General features: G+C 45.6%; 1 protein-coding gene across 2 annotated transcripts in view; it reads left to right on the top strand.

Annotated features, from left to right (window-relative positions):
• The window catches only part of COPZ1 (COPI coat complex subunit zeta 1), a 441,777-nt gene that overhangs the window by 120,872 nt on the left and 299,601 nt on the right, over positions 1–21,304 (top strand). For both annotated transcript variants that reach the window (XM_069653243.1, XM_069653244.1), the window contains one exon: positions 4,910–4,978. In XM_069653243.1, coding sequence (XP_069509344.1) covers positions 4,910–4,978 — 69 coding nt within the window. The remainder of the gene's footprint in view (positions 1–4,909; positions 4,979–21,304) is intronic.

Below are 21,304 nucleotides of genomic sequence, written 5' to 3'. Positions count from 1 at the left end.
CCAAGAAGGAAAAGGGTTTATTTTGGGTTGGCGGCTTTGGGGGGTTTATATATTTATAATGGATAATGTTTGCTAAACATATGACAATGAGGGATTTCCTTGGTTCCGTTATTGAATTTACATATAAGTCACACTGCAAAATTCACTCAGCTCTGTGGGTATTCCCTGCTCCCATACCATAACATGTCTGTGATTAATGAACACCTTTTGGCCCGCAAGTAAACTAAAGGCTGTAACGTAAAGAGAGTGTGTGTGCGCGTGTGTGTGTATGCGCACAAGCGTATACTACCATCAGCCTCCATTGATCTGTGGCATGCAGGTTATCACGATGGCAACATGTTCATCTTCACCAGTAGCCAGTGGGGGAGCTAAAAGCCTAAATGACCACTTAAGAAAAGCTATTCAGTTTGCTTTGCCAGTCGCAGCAGGGCTCCCCCGTCCTCTCCACACGTGTGTTTGGTGGAAACAAGGGGTGGCATTTCAGTGGAAAGTATGTTGAAAATCCCAATTCTGGATCCGGGTGCCTGGTTTTGTTTGTGATGATAAATCTGTCAATTTATGACCTTTTAGAAAATATTTGTGAAGATTAGTTAACTCCACCTGCTATACCGCTTTAACCATGATATACCGTCGTTTGTCAAGGTTTTCGTATCGTCATAAAACTAAAACCGTGACACCCCTAATATGGGCTTGAAATGATGGTTTACGTACATGCATTTGGTGATGCTACCAGGATGGCATTGTTTTGGTATTTTTACATGTATGTGTGTTTCATTTGCATTTATTAAGCGCTTTTGTTTGCCAAATAAATGCGCTTTTGTTTGCCAAAGCGTTATTACATAGTAATGAAACGGTATGAAAAATGCATAATATAACAGGATAGCCAACAGTAGAACATGCACAATCAAGAAGAGGTAGAAGTAGAATGGAAATGGCCCTTGAAAAGAGTGTGAAAAATGGCCAAACAAGATGCAGAGCGAATGGCAGTGGAAGTGTGTTCCAGTGTTGGGGGCTAACTAGGAGAATGCTCAAACGGGACTGGGAACATAACGGCCGGGGTGCAGACTGGAGAAATAAGGAGGCAGAGCAAGAAGGAGTGTACAAGGAAGCAAGATAAGGCAAAGGGAAGCAAAGACATGTAGACCTATATAAACTATAATGCAACAAACACCACAAACTACCCCTTTCCCCCTTTCTTACTTCAGTTAGAATGCTCCAGATATGTTTTTGAGATGGGAGTATTTTGCTCCCTATTTTTAGACTTTGAGAATAAAAATGACGTTTCTCATTTGCAAGAGTAAAATATGTGACATCCAGGGGAAGTGTGCAAAAACTATGGAAATCATTAACATGCGGCAGCTTTCTGCATTGTGACAGAATACACCTTTCATTATTTCTTGAAGGTCTGGCCATTTGATCTATCCTGTATATATTTAAATGTTGAAAACGCAAAAGCTTTGTCAATTACATAGTAAATCAAACATGAATTGTATTGTGTTATTTGAGTTTCGATACAGAATTGTCTTTCAATGTTTAATGAAAGGCCTCAATTCCTGGAGCTATTACTACCTAATGGTATGCAAATTTTCTGATACAACAGTGCAGAGAGGCAATGACTCCATGCTAAATTCTATACCTAATCTCATGGCCAACTGAAGTTGGTGGTACTTTATCGACCTCGAAAGGGTGAGAGTTGGCCTTGCCGGGATTCAAACCTGCAATCTTCAGATCTCGCAGCTGAGCTATCTTATTGGCTGACTTCCTTCAGATGTCGGTAAACTGAGTATCAACTGAGGTATAATAATCACAAAGCCTAGATGAATGAACCATGTATGAAGTACTACATACAGTTACATACCTAGCTGGATTATCACAGGGACAGGTTTAGCTGAGTTTCTATTTCAATAAAAAATGCACTTCCTGCAGAGTCAGGTTTTGGATGTTTTAATCGTAGTATGAAGATTTGAGAGGCTAGAACACCTGCGATTGGTGTAATGCCAATCACTCACCCTTGAGCAAAGACTCTGCTGCCGCTGACCATTTATAGTAAAGGACCTCATTGACTGCAAGGCTGAATTGATGAAAGCTAGACCTGGCATGCTCCTCATTTTACACACTTTTTTAAATTAGAGTGTAAATTAAATGATAATTGTAGTAATGATCTGCCTTTGCATGATTATGCACACTGCACAGGAACTCTAAAAAATGCAATTGTGCAAGACTAGATTGCTTTCACTCGAAAAAAAAGCATAATTTGTTACAAAATATTCCCAATTGCAACTTAGTTTTCCATATTATACAATCCAAAAATGCTAGGAAAATAAATACGGACAGTGCTTCTGTTGGCTCCATGAGCATCTACACACAACACAGAAGCGGAATGTAAAGAAACGGTTCCTTTTTTTTTAGTGTGCACTTTATTTTTTTGAAAGGCTTCAGAGAAATACATTCTGATTCAAAGGCTTTTTTTCCATGGCTTGCAATTACATCCATGTAGATACAAATCAAAAGAAGCGGTATGGTTTCTGCCTTTGCACTGCCCTCTGCTCTAAACCTGTGTGTAAATGTACACAGGAAAATAATAAAGCTGTCGTATTTACAAGATTTTCATGCGTAAAAAGGCTGGGTACAAACCTTATCTGGAGGCCTGGTTACACAAATTACAAATACTTACTCAGCCAATACCTTCAATCACTGCACATGAAACACCTTATGAAAATGTAAAAATTCAAAATCGATTATTTTTCGAAAAAGATAAGATGTGTAAATCTCAGAAAAAGAATACATTTTAAATGTCTAAATTTTCTTAAAAGTTTGGAGTCCCGTGTGCAGTGATTGTATTGACTGCATAAGTATTCATAAGCTGTGTAATTGAAATAAGTAAAGAAAGGAAGGGGTAGTTTGTGGTGTTTGCTGTATTATGATATATTTAATTCCTTTTCAGCCACAAGCTCACCTAAAGTAAAACATGTATGGCTAGACCTGTTGTTGTAACCAACATTTATAAACTATACATAAGAAATACGTTTTGATACGATAACAAAACATGAGCCAGTGGAGTGAGATGAGAGAGGCTGAGATAGATGAACAGGAGGAAGACTGACAAGCAGCTGAATAGAAGCTTTAACAATAGATTCAAGAGGAACTAAAGCATATGCAGGCAAACCTACTTGGAAGTTTAGAACAGTAATCGAAGCGAGAAAAGATGAGAGGGATGATCAATCTCTTCGTAGCCTGGAATGTTAAAAAGGGTAGCATTTTGGAAATATTGTATAAAGCAAGGGGATTTCTCAAGACCCAAAATATGCGAAGAAAGAGTGAGTGGAGTCTAGTGACCCCAAGATTTCTAACTGAAAGAAAAGGGAAGAGGGGAAAAAGATTGTTCTAGGTGGAGAAATATCCGAAGAAGATTCTTCTCCTTATCAATTTTCTATCTCTAATAATAAGACACTCAATATTGAGAAACAAATTGCACATCTTCAGGATACGTTTAAATGCCTGACTACAAAGTCAACTATTCAGTGCCACATCTTTCCTTCACAGTTATCTGCTGTCCCTGAACCACTGTATTCTGATGCAATTGATGCATAGTATGAAAGGAGACAGGTGGGGGGTGTTACAGTCAATGTGTAGGTGAGCACATTGGGCCTGCCTGCATGCATCTCCACCTTGCAGTCTTTTGTATATTCATTTTTATTAGGCTTCTGGCATGGTAATATCAGTAACTATAAGCACATCTTGCACTTAAAGGTGTTTGAATCAGTTGTCATAGTTTTTGATTGCTTTAAGGTAGCCCTAATTGGCAGATTAGCTGAGCATTTGCCTTGTTTAGAAAGAGGATCACAAAATCAGTTCAGGACTTTAATTGTGCTAGGTGGGGTAGTTGTCTGATCCAATTGCAATTTTTTGTTACCAGTTTGTTTTGGCTCCTGGGTAATCACTGTGGCACATTCATAAAACCTTTGTATATAAACTATTAAATATCGATTATCAACTTTGGGCACTTACTTGGCTTGAACCCTTTTATGAATTGTACGTTTTTGTAATGTTAGATCAGGGCTCCAAACGTGCATTCACCACTAGACATTGGGTAGGAATAAGAGACTATTTTTGATAAAACTCAGGTCTGCCTGAGTAATAATTCAATTAAAAAAAAATAATAGACTATTGACTTAATGAGCTGGTGTGTGTATGTCGTTAACTGAGGAGGCAAGCTACTTTTTTATGCCTGGCTAGTAGTAGCTTGCAACCTGAAATATTTTCCTCTAACTAAATGCTAGACTAACCTGTTAAATTGATTTTGTAATAACTAAAAGGTTCAAAATGACTAAATTGTAGACCAAGGTCCAAACTGAAATATAAAGCTCATTACACATTTTCAACAGAGATTACCTTGCAGCACACAGTCTTTCTGAACAGTTGCTGGTTTGAAAGCCCCATGCTCTGCTGCCACACTTCCTTAGTCATGAACCCTTCGCTGGAGCTGTTTTCTTTAGGTGGATTGGGGCAGTGAGGTGTACACCTTTTGGATTCCTCTGTATAATTCATCTAGTTTCAAAGGAAAAAGTAAGATGTTCTTCAGTGCCACCATTATTATAACTAACTTTATACTTCAGTGGTTGTTGCGCACATGTGTTAGCATATTAGAACTGCTAAACGAGTCTTGGTTGCATTCTAGAATTCGTTGATTTAAGTGCATGAAATGCTGAAGAGGGTTGATCAGATTGGGCGTTGCTGCTTGCTGACCATGTTCCTTAAGCATAGACATCTGTGTGCATGGTGTAATCCTGATAATTTGCCTTTGTCACTAACAATCTCATCTATTAATTTATCACCCATTTGTATTTGTCCCGGTGCATGAGTTGAGCGAGGTAGTGTCTCTAGTCACCCTGTGCTTCTATTTCTATAGGAACCATCTTTGTACACTGTGAAAGCCGTGCTGATCCTGGACAACGATGGGGACCGTCTCTTTGCTAAGGTGAGGAGCTCGGTCACCGAGGTTGGAAAACATTTGAAAAAGCCCTGTTATAAAGATCTAACTGTTGGTATACAATCCATGTCTCTGTAATCTGGAAAAGGGCCCACCATAAAATGTTTGCATTTTGTTGAATTTTGTCAGGAAAATCTGGAGATATATCTAGCAGTAAACACCTTGCGTACCTCATCATGAATTTCAACTGCCACCCATTCTACCTCTTTTAAAAGTGAAATGAGGACTTAGTTATTTTTTTTTTATTCCTATTTATTGGTTTTGCATTACAAAGATAAAATACATAAATAAAAATCCAAACATGACTATCATCCCATCGCCCTTCCACCTCCTCTCCAGACCAGACCCATGTTAGCCGTCTTGTGCCTCTGCCTGTTCAATGTAGATACCTCCAAGTCACTTAATATCTTAAAGATTCCTGCCTACTATGACCTTCAGCATGCAACTCTTGGGTATCCTTCGATTCCTCCCCTTTGCATTTCTTCAAGGCGGAATGTAGTCAGGAAGTTTGCAAGTCATTGAGAAGCGTACCTCATTCCAACTCATACTTTCCCTTCCTCATTCCTTCTTTGTTCATGCACTATTTTCTCTGCTGCCACCCACCTCAGTAAATCATGTAACCATTGGCTCAATAAGGGGCTTCTTGAACACTTCCAGGAGATGGTCATGCAGCGTCTTGCTAGAAGACAGCTATTCTCTTTGGATGCCTTCTTCTTTCCCCCTGGTAGGACCCCTAACAGGCAGATATTGGGGGTACATGCAAATTGTCCCCCAACAAGGTGGTTTACTTTGTGAATCACTGCGCCCCAGAAGGTCTGTATTGTTGGTCATCCCCTCACAGCATGTGCCAGAACCCTGCTGATATACATGTGGATATCTGATGTGCAGGGGGTAATTCAATATTTGTGGGGTCATATAGATGCAATCTTGAATTGTATTTGTTTAAAGCAGGCATTCCTAGGCATCCCGCTAATCGACCATGTTCTTCCCTCAATCGCCTCCGCCATGTCTCTTTCCCACTTCTCCTTCAGAAGGGATGGGGTGTCACTATCCTGTAATGCTGCATACAATCTTGATATCGTGTGTCTTTCAGTGTCTATGGTTAGTATAGTGTGGAGAATCTGAATGGTTGGGGATCCTCTGGTATGGAACTCCATTTAGTCGCCAAAGCCTTCCTTAATCTTGCAGAATTCAAGAACTGCACCTCAGGCATCTGGAATTTCTTAGCCAACTCTGTGAAGGGAAATAAACTTCTGGGCTCAAATAAGTCACCTATCGTCCGACACTGCTTTAGCGCAACTGTTGTCTCTGATATCCCGTATTAGCGCTGCTATCTTGGCATAAAGTCTTATAGGAATGTCTTGGCTGTATCCTTCACCTATGCTTACTTAACCTTAACACATGTTATTTTCCACACCTGCTGGATCACCCCGTTTCCTCAAACCTCCCTACATCTCTCCAAGGGTTTCCACTCCTGTAAAATGTCGTTTGGGCTCCCCCCAGAATCTTTACATCTGTTTCTGCATCCATTATGTCCCACTTGGCAAACCTGCTTTCTAAAAAAGTATTCCATTAACATGTATTTTTCTGTTGTTCATGCTTCACACAACCTCTATTTGATCATGATATCGTACATGGCGAAGTACTGCAATTGGGCAAACCTGTCATTATACTTGGCGAAATTTAAAACCAACTGTTTGGAAATAGTGGGTCATTTTAAAATGTGCCTTAATATGACGTAACGTTTTAAAAGCTTTCTTAACAGATTATTTTTCGTTTGCAGGTTTCTCAGTGATTAACTAATTGCATTTTGATTTCTTTGTTTGGGAATGCCTCTTTTCACTTTTCCAACTATACAATCATCCTTCTCTTTAGCAGCATACTAAGCTCTACCTTCTATAACTATGTCTGTCCGTTCTTGTGTGACACAATCACCTGTTTATTTCCATTGTTGCATACAATCGTTATAGTTTCACAACCTCATGACTCATTTTGTTGTCAGTTGACAAATTGACATTGGCCGGTCAGTGCCCCTGCAAGGATCTTGGCAGATTATTTAACTGAAAATGCTGGCAGGATAAGTCAAGAAATGGCAGAGAAAGAGACTGTCTCCGTTTTCTTCTTTCACTGGATATTTCCAGCTGAAGTAAAACCAAATTGGCTACATATATTTAGTTGCCAATGAGCATGTAACCAAGAAGGAGAGTGATTGTTAGGAGTGTGACCAACTGCATGACAATCTGGAGGTTTATCAGAAAAGATCCAGGAACTCTTGTGTGGTGTATGTTCAAGATTCACCCTCGTTCTTACAACTGCCTCTTCCCACCTGCCCCCCTGTTTTTAACCCGGCTCCCAGATGGGATGTAAATGTGGTATAAACCAGACTTATGGGGTCTCCCTTTTAACCTATGCATAAGGCAAGTCTCAAAGCTCTTACTTAAAAGACCGCCTTCCTAGTGGCAGTCACTTCGATACGGAAAGTCTGTGAACTATAGGCCCTTTCCATTCTAGACCCCTTTGTCACAATTCAGAGATAAGGTGGCTCTGTGCACTCGCCCTCTGTTTGCGCCCAAATTTATTTCTAAGTTCCATGTGAACCTGCGATCGAACTACCAACTTTCTTCCAGAAACTCACTAACATGGCGTAAAGAAACCTACACACACACTGGATGCGTGCAGGGCAGCCATGTACTACCTGGAAAGAAGTAAACCACTAAGGAAAATTAACTTCTCCAGCATTGGATCTTTCATGGATTCACATGCTTAGAATATTCCTCGTCGTCAGGCTGGGAATCCTCGGTAAATTATATAGACCTTTTCCATAGGAAAAATGTCGACACTTTTGTGTCCTATCTGTCGTTTTGGGCCGCGTACGCCTTCGCCACTAGGACGTAGAGGTATAAGTAGCCCGCCCCCGCGGCTCCCTCAGATTTCAACCGTCTTCCAAAGTAGTGGGATTACATCGAATATCCACTATTTTTGTTAGGTTGTGCGTATTTCTTCTTCGACTTCCCGAAAATGTCTGGAAAGGCGTTGTTTCGTCCGTGTGCTACATGCGGTCTTAAAGTATATGAAGGTGATGGGCACATGGACTGTATTTACTGTCTTCACCCTCATCATTCGGCTGACACGTGTGAGATCTGTCAAGGCTTCTCCCAGAAGACCCTGAAGGACCGAAACAGACGCCTGGTAACTTGTCAATGACGGGGCGGGTGCGTACCCTGCATCGGAGGTAGGCTCTATGGCCTCGATATCTAAATCTCCGGTGCCCCCTCGTCGCTCTGCGTCGGCAGAGCCTCCGACGAAGAAACCACGTTCATCGGAAAAACGCCCCTCTGACAAACATCCTGCGAGGGACCCTTCGTCAAAGAAAACGTCATCTTCCTCCTCATCAAAAAAGGTGAGAAATGATCTATTGAAATCCTCCTCGGGAGACCGCCATGGCTCTACCTTGAGTCGAGTGTCGTCGACCCACAAGGCGAGTACGCCCCAAGGCTCTGCGCCAAAAACATTTTCGACGACGGCCAGATCGTCAACGTCTTCTTTGCCATCGGCGCCTGCTCTTCCCGTGATCACTTCGGCGGGTCAAAAAGCGGTTATAGAGACAATGTCATCGACGGTGGCACCTTCGGTGGGTTGGCTACCGGAGGTTTTCGACCCGATCTTGCCTGAGGCCTTGTTGCAACCAGAAGCCGCCCTCTCCATCTCGTCGGCGGAGGATGACCGTGGTCCGATCGTACAGCCAACCGATCTGGGGTTACGTGCGACCAGTTCGGTGGAGCTCCCGAGTGGAAGTGCCGTGCAGGCCGCCTCTTCCTTGCTGAATCCCCAGACAGTATTGTCCCTGGAGGTGTTGAACACGTTACGGAAGCTGTTGCAGCGTTTGGACACGCAATTGCCTCACACTAGTGTCCCGACGGTACTGCAGGCTACGCCGGTCGTCGCCGATCCAGGCCCGGCTCCTCGCTCGACGACCAGAATGCCTACAACTTGCCCGGTTGAGGAGGAGCGTTCTTGCTCACACGCGGAGGAGGGAAAACTGCCGGAGTCGGAGTCGGAACGTGAAGGGTCTCTTTCAGATGTCTCGTTATCCCCCTCAAGGGACCCAACATGGGAGTCGGATGCGGAAATGGAAACTCCAAAGAGCCCGGCACAACCATCACCACCGGATGACATCGGAGCCTTCCATGCAATGATGGGGAAAAGCGTGTGCAGAGTTTGGCCTAGCACCGGAAGAAGTAAAGAAAGATTGTTTTATCTTCGATCATATGGGCAAGAAAAGAAAATCGATGTTTGCTATCCCCATTTTGGACCATGTCTGGCAAGAGGGGTTGAGGACCATGCGTCATCCTTTCTCAGAACCGGCAATAAAAGGACGATTAGAAAAGAAATTCAAGGCTCCGGAGTCAACTCCCAAGTGCTTGACGTCTCAACCTTCGCCGGATTCGGTGGTGTCCGCTGCTGCGGCCAGAAAAGCGAGGTCGCAACACAAATGCACGACCCCGCCGGACAACGATGCCAGGAGACAAGATGCGTTTGCAAAGAAGGTGTTGTCAGTCGGTGCGACTACAGTAAAAGCAGCCAACTCCCTGGCCATTATGGCGCGGTATGATAGAGATGTGGCATCGTTTGGCTCCTATCTTGGACCATCTGCCAGAGGAACACAGGAAGTCTGCTATGCTGCTAGTACGTGAAGGGGAAGAGGCTTCCAATCATTACATAAATATGGCTGTCGACCTGGCAGAGGCTGGTTTTAAGCAAATAAATAACGGCGTAGTGTTAAGAAGGCAAGCCTGGCTTAAGTGCATGACTTTTAGACCGGAGGTGCAATACAAGGTGCTGGACATGCCGTGCGAAGGGGAAGAACTGTTTGGCGAGAAAGTGGATGAGGCCTTGAAGGGCATGAAAGAAGACTCTGACACTGCTCGGTCACTCGGAGCCCTCCAGAGTGGTAGAAATGTTCGTTTCTTTCAGAGGAGCTTCGGGAAACTCCCGGTTTGGATCACCTAGAGACCGAGGTTTCAGTAGACCCTCTTACTCTTCCCAAGGCTACAGACGAGCAGCCCAAGCTACTCGTAGAAGCAGAGATGATCAGTCCTCAAGAAGGAGAGACTCCTACTCATCATCTGCGAAGGATCGACGGGCAAAAACCCAGCAATGACAAGTTTCAAGACTCCCTGGGAGGCAGTGTCTCGTCGACGAGTGGGAACGCATAACAACGGACCAATGGGTTTTGGACACGATACATCTGGGTCACTCCCTACAGTTCAAGGGCAAGCCGCCGCACATTCCACCAGTGTTCTCGCCACAATCCCATCTTCAGATACTGGTGCTGGAAGTGACACTTATGCTGCAGAAAGGGGCTATTGAACTGGTCCCTGTGGCAGAAAGAGGAAAGGGAGTGTACTCCTGTTACTTCGTGGTCAAGAAACCCAACGGAAAATGGCGTCCCATTCTAGATCTGCGGGCTCTCAACAAGCGGCTAAAGAACCTAAAGTTCAAAATGCTTACACTGCAAGAGGTTATCCGATCGATACAACCGGGAGATTTTTTGTCGTCGCTAGACCTTCAAGACGCATACTTTCATATTCCGATGCGTCGACACAAAAGATTTCTGCGGTTCGTCGTCGGACGAGCCCACTATCAGTTAAAGGTCCTCCCATTCGGACTAAAGTCGTCTCCCAGGACGTTCACGAAATGTTTGGCTCCAGTGGCAGCTTTGTTAAGGAAGGAAGGTCATCATGTGTACCCATATCTGGACGATTGGTTAGTAAGGGGATTATCTCCGGAAAGGGCACGGGAGAGTCTGAATGCCACCATGTCCCTCCTACAGCGTTTGGGCTTCGCAATAAACTTCGAAAAGTCCTCCTTAACGCCATCAAGGACCTTGGTCTTTCTGGGGGCGGAGTTCCAGACGCAGTCAGGATTGGTAAAACCATCCGTCGAAACAGTTATGAAACTAAGACACAAAGCATCGGAATGGAAAGTCAACACCAGAGTGGTCCTGCTGGGGACCATGGCGTCCTGTATACCCTTAATCAACAATGGTCATCTCTTCATGAGGCCCATTCAGGAATTCTTGACAGATCGATGGGCACTGAGTCAAGGGCTTTGGTCAGACAAATTGACCATCAACAGCAAGCTCGTGCAGGCACTTCAGTGGTGGAGAATCTCCAAAAAGCTAACAAAAGGAATGCCCTTACTGGAACCTATGTTCCAGATGACAGTGGTGACGGATGCTTCTCTGACCGGATGGGGAGCTCATATGGATTCCCTACAAGTTCAAGGTCGGTGGTCATCGGAGGAGTCCAGCCTTCACATCAACGTGCTGGAGTTAAGGCCAGTGCGTTGGGCCCTGAAATCCTTTCTACCACGCATAAAGGGATCCATGGTACGGATAATGACAGACAACACGACAACGATGTTTTACCTAAGAAAATAGGGAGGTACTCGCTCCAGGAGTCTGTCGACCGAAGCCCAGGAGATCTGGCATTGGGCCCTCTGCCAAAAGATATATCGATTGGCGTTCCACTTAACAGGAGTCAAAAATGTGCAAGCAGACTCACTCAGCAGAGAGATGAATCGACTACACGAATGGGAATTGAACGACCAACAACTACACCGTGTCTTCGAAAAGTGGGGTCGTCCGGCCCTAGACCTATTTGCGATGAGAGAGAACAGGAAGTACTCACAATACGCGAGCAGGTGGCCACAGCAGGACTCACTGGGGGAAGTATTCTCCTACCCGTGGACGGACACGTTTTTGTATGCGTTCCCCCCCCCCCCCCCACAGATATCCATGTCGGGTGATCCTGGTGGCCCCGTACTGGCCGAGACAAGTGTGGTTCTCCGGTCTACTCCATCTTTCAGCGGCGGAACCAATGAGGTTCCAGAGGATACCGAACCTTCTGTCTCAGGACAAAGGGGCGGTTTGGCACCACGACCCGGACAGCCTCTGTCTGACAGCCTGGCTCCTGATTTCTCCGAGTTTGGTACATTAGCAATTCCATCGGACTGTCGTCGCATTTTACAAGCTGCAAGGGCACCGTCCACGAACACTTCGTATGCATACAAATGGAAGAGATTCTGCATATGGTGCGGGGATCAGCCAGGTTTACATCCACTTAACATCACACCGGAGCAGCTTCTACCATACTTGCTACTCTTGGCTAAAAAAGGTTTGTCTCTTTCATCAATAAAAGTGCATCTGGCTGCCATTTCGAGATTTACTCGGAAGAGACATTCAACTCCATTGTTTAGTGACCGTTTGATTAAACATTTCATGAAAGGATTGTTCCGAACTTTTCCTCCAACGAAGAAGTTTCCTCTGATCTGGAGTCTAAACCTGGTTCTAGCAGCGCTAATGAAGGCTCCTTTTGAGCCAATGTCATCATCGTCATTAAAATTCTTATCATGGAAATTGGCTTTTCTGGTGGCTATTACTTCGGCTCGACGTCTGTCAGAAATACAAGCGTTGGTGATCGATCCACCATATTTGAGGTTTTTCAAAAATAAAGTCGTGTTGGCTACTAATCCTAATTTCATTCCTAAAGTCCCTACCATGTTCCATAAGCACTCTTCTATGGTGCTACTGACGTTTTTTCCAACACCTTCGTCTGTTGCCGAGAGGACTCTCCATACATTGGACGTGAGAAGAGCTCTGAAATTTTATCTCATCGACTCAAAATCTCAGGGACACAGGACAGCTATTTGTGGCTTATGGCCCTTCGGCTAAAGGTAAAGCAATCTCAAAACAAGGACTGTCCCGATGGGTGTCATCTACCATTTCTTTTTGCCACTCAAAAGCTGGGAAACCGCTGGAAAAACGTCCAAGAGCCCATTCGACGGGATCCACTTCGTCGGCGGCATTGTGGTCCGGGATTCCGCTGGGAGATATGTCAGGCGGCTTCCTGGTCAGTACCACATACGTTTACCCGGCATTATTGCCTCGAACAACATGCTGAGGATACACAGATGGGTCGTGCAGTCCTACGGCACCTGTTTCAATAAGGCAGGCCCCAATAAAGGGGTATATCCTTCGGCTAATGTACTTTAAAGTGTTGTTTTTTAGCTGTTCATGTACTATGATTTGAAGTTTAGCCATAGCAAATATGCATTTATGGTTATACTGTTATTGGTTTGCATACGCACCTCCAACAATGGGGGGGGTGTGTACTGCTATACAATATATTATAAGCATGTGAATCCATGAAAGATCCAATGCTGGAGAAGGGAATAGTTTCTTATCTGTAACTCCATTTCTCCAGCATTGGTATCTTTCATGGATTCACATGCACCCGCCGGCCTCCCTTAGCATGCAAACCAGATGTCCCCCCATACTACTTTGGGGGTCGAAATCTGAGGGAGCCACGGGGGCGAGGCTACTTATACCTCTACGTCCTAGTGGCACAGGCGGACCAAAACGACGTAGATAGGACACAAGTGTCGAAATTTTTCCTATGGAAAAGGTCTATATAATTTACCGAGGATTCCCAGCCTGACGACGGGGAATATTCTAAGCATGTGAATCCATGAAAGATACCAATGCTGGAGAAATGGAGTTACAGGTAAGAAACTATTCCCTTCTTTCATTTCAGTGGCAGCTGGTAGCGAAGGAGATCCTGTCTCCAAATCGGCCATCTCTAGGTGGATTGTCAATTGCATCACACTCTGCTACGCTCTTGCCAAGAGAGATCTGCCCCTCAAGCCTAGAGCACACTCTACGTGAGGTACTGGGGCTTCCAGTGCTTTAAGTGGGCCGGGGCCTGCCGGGGCCGGGCCCCGGCAGTCTCCAGAAAGTGGGGCTGAGCCGGGGCCCCCCGTCCCACACAACATTGCGGGATGCATTATCCCGCCGCAGCCGCAGCCGCAACGGGAGATGCGCCCGTCATTATGTTGGCCAAGCTGACAGAAGTGCCAGCCAGCCACAGCGACGCTGAGGCTGGCGGCACTTCTGTCAGTTAGTGTAACTCCCTCTGATGACCCCTCATCAGGGTCATCAGAGGAAGTTAGTGTCCCTTTGTGTTCCCTCCCCAGGTCACTGACCCCCGCGGGCTCCGTGATCTAATAAGCAGATTAAATCATGGAGCCCGCGGGTTCGCAGAGGGTGAAAGACACCTCGGGCTCAGTGATAGCAGATAGATCACAGAGCCCGAGGTGCCTTTCTCCGTCGGCAAAGCTTTATAAAAGATGCCTTGAACTGTGTACGTTTCAAGCCATCTTTTATAAAGGTAGAAATATTTCTATGTTTATAAAAGACGGCTTGAAACGTGCACAATTCAAGGCATCTTTTATAAAGCTTTGTCGACGGACAAAGCCACCTTGCGGTTTGTTTTGTCCGTCATGCCTTGAATTGTTTACGTGTCAAGCCATCTTTTAGAAACATAGAAACATGTTACAAATATCTATGTTTATAAAAGGTGGCTTGAAACGTACACAAACCATAGTAAGGTAAGCACACAAGTGTGCATAACTTACTATGGTTTGTGCACTTTTCAAACCACCTTTTATAAATATAGAAATATGTAACATTGCTATGTTTATAAAATATTGCTTGAAAAGTACACACACCATAGTAGTACGCATACAAACATATAAATGCTCACATACATTTATATATTTGTTTGCGCACCTTACTATGATTTGTGCACTTTTAGGCCACGCCCACAATGAAAGCCACGCCCCCAAACAAGGGCCCCCCCTCAATTTCTTACCCCACTTAAAGCACTGGGGGCTTCATACCATTCATTGCAAATGTTCCTCGAGTCCATTTGCAAAGCGGCAACCTGGAGTTCTGTACACACCTTTACAAAACACTATTGCCTAGACTCACTCTAGATCTGATTCTCCGGTGGGACAAGCAGTACTAAGACATCTTTTCACTACGGTGTCTTCTCCCATCCCACCTCCAACTCCGGGTACTGCTCGCTAGTCTATGCACAGCATGTAATTCTAAGCAGATTAACAAGCTTCAGAATCCGATGGAAGGAACATGGAAATCTTAATACTTCTTCTTTTTTCTGCACTCCCTCACAATGGTCACAAGGCTCCCTCACAGCAGAAAAAATACAATCTGAGGGACCTTGACGTGTGAGGGATTTTGGGTACACTACACGTCACATTAGGGATAGTGTTACAGGCACGCCCATGTCGACGTCCCCTTTCGATCCTCGAAAGACAAGATTCAATACCCTGTGGGTTTCCCCTAGATGTTGGACTATATGCACAGCATGTGAATCTAAGCAGATCAATCATCAGAAATGCTATTATGGTAAGAATGCATGTCATCTATGTATCAGACCTAATTAAGACAATGTATGTGCTGCCTTTGGCGCAAACTCCACTCTGCTCCTCCAGTGTTGCATTTTAATTCCCCTCTTCAGTTAATACTCCATTAACTAACCCTTCTGCTTCCTTTCTTTTATACTAGCCCTCCTTGGGTACCCATGCTCGACACGTGACATAAACTCCCCCATCCCATTTGGTCGTATTTATCCGGGTGCTAGTACTGAAACGGCACCCTCAATCTCCTGATAAATCGCCCCAACATTCAATATCATTCTCTGGGTCTGGTGGGGGTGTGGTCAGCGTCCCCATGGGTTCCAAAGGCAGCTCTATTTTCACCATTCTACCTATCAGTCTGGCTGTACTTGAGCTTTATCTGCCCTCATCAAAATCGTCATGGTGCTTCTCTGCAAACTCTTTGTGCAGCACCTCAGGATCATCTGACACAAACAAAGAATAAAATACTACGATACTACAGATATGTCTAACCATGATGGGGCCTATGAAAACATGGTGCCAAACTAGTCATCTGCTTCACTCCAGCTTCCTTCTCCATGGCAATCCTCACATTTGTGAAGGACCCCTCTTGCATGGGATAACAATCCATTGTATACGTCATTTGCGGCTATGCATGTACAGCAAGACCGTCCACTTTTCTTGCAGATGCCTCATTCCGTAGCTGTGAGCAAATCTTGAGCATATCGGTCCTGTAGGGTCATGATTGCTCTCAACTCACTCTTTAATCAACTATGTCCCTACTCTGGTTAGCCATCTGAAGCATCTCACATCTAGCTATCTGCAGCCATTTTGCGTTGGCTGCAATCTGGATACTTGTGCCTCTCTTCTGGTGCCTACATGTTTCTCTTGGTAAACAGACATTGTTCCGTAATCGCCTTTAGTTACAGAAGTCTTTAGGTAGCTAGATCTCTTCTCACGACTACCTCTTAGTGAGCGACAAATTTGCTTAACTGTTGGGGGTTTAGTTGGTTCTGGGGCGTGCATGCACATTTATAACTGATAGATGAGATCCAGGAACTACTAGAACTGCAGAGTGTAGGATGGTCAGCGAGTGTACACCCCTCCATGATGGTGGGGAGATGTAAATGTGCATATTGTCCACACACCAGTAGACCTCTAACTCTGCTGTGCCTTCCGTTCGATCAGGGATAAACAAGGTTTTCTTGCAATGGCTGTTCGTTCCTATGGGTACTGTGATCCATCCCAGGATATAGTCCCCGCTTTCCTAGGGGGAGCCTCGTTCCATGAGGCCAGGGAGGTGAGGCCACTGGTACTCAATGGGTGGATCTCATGGGAGGGAACCCCCCTCGTGGGTCTTAGGACGACTATTCAAGGAGAACGCGGTACACTCAAAATGCAGCCACTTCTCCCTCTCACTCTGATGCCCTACACCAAAACCAGTAGTTCTCCCATAGCTACATATACTACTATAGGATAAGACATCGCCACCACAGACAGTACTGTAATGAGGAAGAGTAGAGACAACCTATGTGAACCAGGTATTAGAACTGGGCTCAAGACTACCCACTTGGAAGTAAAAACACTAATACTGATACTAGGAGGAGGTGCAGAGCAATGTAGAGTACTCTGCAGGACCAGCTTGAGTGGTCCAGACAATGGGAAACCAACCAACAGCTGGAAAGAATAAAAAGGGAGGACATGGTATGCAGACAGTCCCACCTTGGGGGAACCGCTAGTCAAAAGGACGTTTGGATTGGAGTAGGGAAGAGAATGCTGGCTATGAGGCAAAAGTGGCTGCTGAGACTTCACGGATTGGTCCGCAGTCAGCAGACCGATGAGAGGAGCGGGAGCCTGGCCAGGACTGCCTGTGCATGCAGAGAGGCTCCAGACGCTCAGCCTACTTGGCTGTGGAGCTGCCACAGTGTGCAGAACCCTGCCAGGGAAGACTATTGCAGCGGAGTGAACGAGAAAGCAGAGGCGCCTGTACTCAAAATAAAGACCCAGGGAGAAGTCAAAAGGTACGTGGGATGTTGGGGAAAGCACAGAAAGCCAGAGCAATAAGAGAACTGGGGAGGCCGAGGGAAACTAGAGAAACTGTCTCGAGGACCCATACTAAAGCAAAAGCCCAAGGCGGCCAAGGTAAGGGCAATACCCCTTGACCACGTGAATTGTGAAAGCAAAAGAAGGCCAAGGGAAGAATCCCTACCCCTTGGCATTGCGGATTGTAAAAACCTGAAAAAGGTTGGGGGGGGGGGGCAGATGCCTACCCCCTGACATTGTGATTTGTACAAGGCAAAGAGAAGTGAGCACTGAAAGAAAACCAAGAGAAGGGAGGCATTCTCTTGGCGACCAAGATTCAAGTTGGAATGTTTGCTTTGTTTGGAAATAGAACCTTTGTTTGCTAATCTGGAACTTGAACAGAACTATAAGCTGGGGAAAGGCAGTTCTCCCTCAAGAAATAGTCCTGCTAGGCAGAAGACTGAGACCAGCCTTCTGTGTTAAGACTCATGTCGAGGGGGTGCTTGAGAGCCTGAAGCAGCATGGTGGCTCTGGCGTGAGCTCCTCGCCCCACCAGTATATCCTGTTTTAATCCTGCGGTTCCTGTATAATGTAAACCTGTTGATGCTAGCAACGGAGCCTCTACAACTACAGAACAGCTGGACTCCATTTTGGTCCAAAAAACAGAGTGGAAGGGCATCGAGACACACATTTTGTACCATGCGTTATACCGACCTTCAGGATCTGGCGCCTGCTGAGCAGGACTGGCTGCTGCAGACTGAAGAGACCGATCCGCACAGAGTATGCCGGCAGGACAAGACATGAGGACCGGACCTGGCTAGCCTGGAAAACAGTGCTGCAGGTGGTGCGCCACAAGTCTCGTCACTCAGGGAGGTACAGGCCTATACAGCTGTGAGGAGCCGCATGATTCGGGTCCTGTGTAGCACAGTCTGGAGGGTGGGGATCACCATCTTCACTGCCTGGTCTAGAGACCTTGAGCAGGTGCAGCGGAGTGCGCGGCCCCTGAGGTTCTGGCAATGCGACCTGTCTGCAGACGGAGCGCTGGTGGACATCGGCCTGTCCACTAGAATATGGGCGAGTGCTGGCAACCTACGCAGACACTGCCTGGCGCATCAGACGCATGTTGCGGCCCAAAGCTGATCCTTTATTCCACAGTCTGCCTCAGTATTTTAGAAGGCCTGTTTGCTGCTTATCGTGCAGTATTTATTTGAATTGTGCACACGAGTTGTGGGCCTGGTTACTTGCCACATATGGCAGGTGAGACAGAAGCGTGGTGCTGAGCTCCTATCCAGGTGGGCTGAACAAGTTAGGAGCTACACATTGGACGGCTAGATCTTGCAGGCGATGGCCTGGGGATCGCCAGCTCCGGGCACCATATAACTATGCAAGCTAACGAAGTAAATTTAGGCCTCTGGAAGTAACATCCCAAGTGACTCTAGGGGAGGACCTGTGTGGGGATCCAGTGCAACAAGATGGGCAAAGGCAGCAAGAACCAACGCACCCTGTCATTTTATGGCCATTTGGCTGGGCAAAGGCCTGAGGCTCCGGAAGAACCCCCGACACAGTCCGGAAGGTCCAATGGCACAATGGAGATTATGGAGGAGGCAGGAGACTTGGACATGAGGGAAATCCTGCTGCACCTCAAGGAACGTATAAGGAAATGGACACTAAACTAGACGCTCTTGATACCAATGTGGATCTCATACAATTAAGGCTGGGCAAACATGGTGAGGCGGAGAACAGAATTTACATGCTTGAAGATGCAGCAGTGACCGTCCCGACCAGGCTAGCGGCCCTAGAAATGGCAGTCAAATCCATCATTGCCAAGAATGAAGATTTGGAGGGCCGAGCACGAGGCAACAATATGGCTGGTTGGAGTCGGAGAGTAGCAGGGCTTCTGGGTCACATGGAGGACTTTGTGGAAAAGATTTGCTTAACGCTCTTCGGCAAGGATGCAATTTTAGTTGTGTTCATTGTGGAGAGGGCCACAGAGTTGCAGCCTCCCGCTGCGCCCCATAATCACACAAGTCCTTAATTACAGGGATTGGGACACGATTCTCTGGCTGTTCAAGGACAAGGCGAATTTCTCCTTCGACGGGGACTGCCTTCAGATATTCCCAGACTTTTTGGCATCAGTGCAGGCAGCATGGAGTAAAGTGCAGGTTTCACATTAGGTATGCTATGTTTCCAGCCAAATTCTGTATCCAATATCCCTGGAAAGCAGACTTTTATTGCTTCGCGTAGGAGGCCAGTGTATTTCTTGACGGACTCCCCAAGATGTAGCCTAGAGGAGATTAATCCCCTCCGAATCTCCATGAGTAATCCACTGGGGCATCACACAAACTTGAAATTGAACAATTTTGTCTGCTGTGCTGGTGACCAGATAGATTGAAGTGTATGAACCTTTGAAGAGTGGCTTGTTGAGGGGCGGTGTCTTTGGGTCCATTCGGGGTGGTGGGACGGGGGTGTTGTACTGCAGGAAATCTGCATTGATCATCCAGGTGGGTTGGGCAGGGTGGAGGTGCGAGTGTTCCACCAGTGTTTGTTATGGGGGGTGAGCATTTTTCGGACTAGCTGGGATTGTTCGACAGGGAGGTTAACTGTGGATGTCTGCTATTGTCGGATTGTTTGTTATTCCGAGTGTCCTTCATTATGCAACCTCTAATGCATTCCTGTGTGGGCTGCTTGGCCTTGTCCTTGATGGGGCGCTTTTTAATTTTCAACTACACTTTAGTGTGGGGAGGGATCTGTGTATACTGGCACCCATTGCGTAGACAGTGGCGGACCAGACTTGAAAACGTTATAAGATAGTCACCTGGGATATATACGGGGAGGGGGCTTTGTCAGACCATTCCACAGTGATGCTGGAATGCCATATCCATGGGGTGGCAGTGAAGGAGGTAAATTGGCATTTTAAATCTGAAGCCCTTAAGGACATTGTGTTTTACGATGAGGTGCAAACTGAAATACTGCCATTTTTCACCACCTAATGGTGTCTCTGTGGGAGACCTTTACATGTTATATACAATGGATCTGCTTAGGAGGTGGGTATATTGAGGCAGATTAGGGTTGAGTTGGAGGCTACTGAACTTAAACTGAAAGAAATAGAACGCTAATTTCAGGAGACTGGTGGTACTGCTGTATTGGCTGACATTAGGAAGGAGTTGGGAGGATTTGCAGGTGGACACTCTGCGTGAGATCCAATACTTGAGTTTTTCCACACTGCAGTATGTGGAAAGCCAGAAAACGGGAGCATTTATGGCGCAACTCTTAGCAGCTGAAAGAACGCCTACTCAAGTCAACCATATTGGGAATTCCCGAGGGGAATGTCTTTGAGACATCTGACATTGGAGATGTATTCCGTGAATACTATAGTGCTTTGTTACTCATCGAAAGGGGCACACCCGGAACACTGCATCTGGCAGTATCTGGAGGACGTTGCATTGTATTGGATGTCTCCTGAACACAGGGAATAACTGTTATTAATGGACTTCAATGTGTGCAGTTTGAATGATGTCAGTGACTGAGTGATGTCATGTGTAGAATGTTGGATAAGTTGGAATGTTGTCTTGTCTGAGATTCCACCTGAGGCAGTTGAAAACATGTAGCCTGGGTGATGGGAGCCAGTGGGCTACCTCCCTGCTACTTTACTTGTCCTGTCATCGTATGTGCTAATTGTTGTAACTTAATAAAGTAACAAAATCTGCCTTACCTGTGCTGCCTGAAGGACTCTCAATCTTAACAATACCTTGATATGGATTGAACAGTATTTTGCAATACTGCAGTTTCTTTCAAGAATGTTCTTTGAACTTGCATACAACAGACCTAAACATACAAGTAGCTATTCATAAGAAGAAATTATTTTTCTGATGCTTGTTAATCTGCTTAGAATCACATGCTGTGTATATAGTCCATCTAGTGGTAACCAGAGTATCGCAACTTGTCTTTTCGAGGATCGTAAGGGGACGTCGGCATAGGCGTGTATGTAAGACTATCCCTAATGTGACGTGTAGTGTACCCGGAAATCCTTGC

The sequence above is a fragment of the Ambystoma mexicanum genome, chromosome 3q (assembly GCF_040938575.1).
Source record: "Ambystoma mexicanum isolate Mex_15411 chromosome 3q, UKY_AmexF1_1, whole genome shotgun sequence".
Lineage (NCBI taxonomy): Eukaryota > Metazoa > Chordata > Amphibia > Caudata > Ambystomatidae > Ambystoma > Ambystoma mexicanum.
The sequence above is the reverse complement of the archived record's forward strand: the minus strand, read 5'-3'. Positions and strand labels throughout refer to the sequence as shown.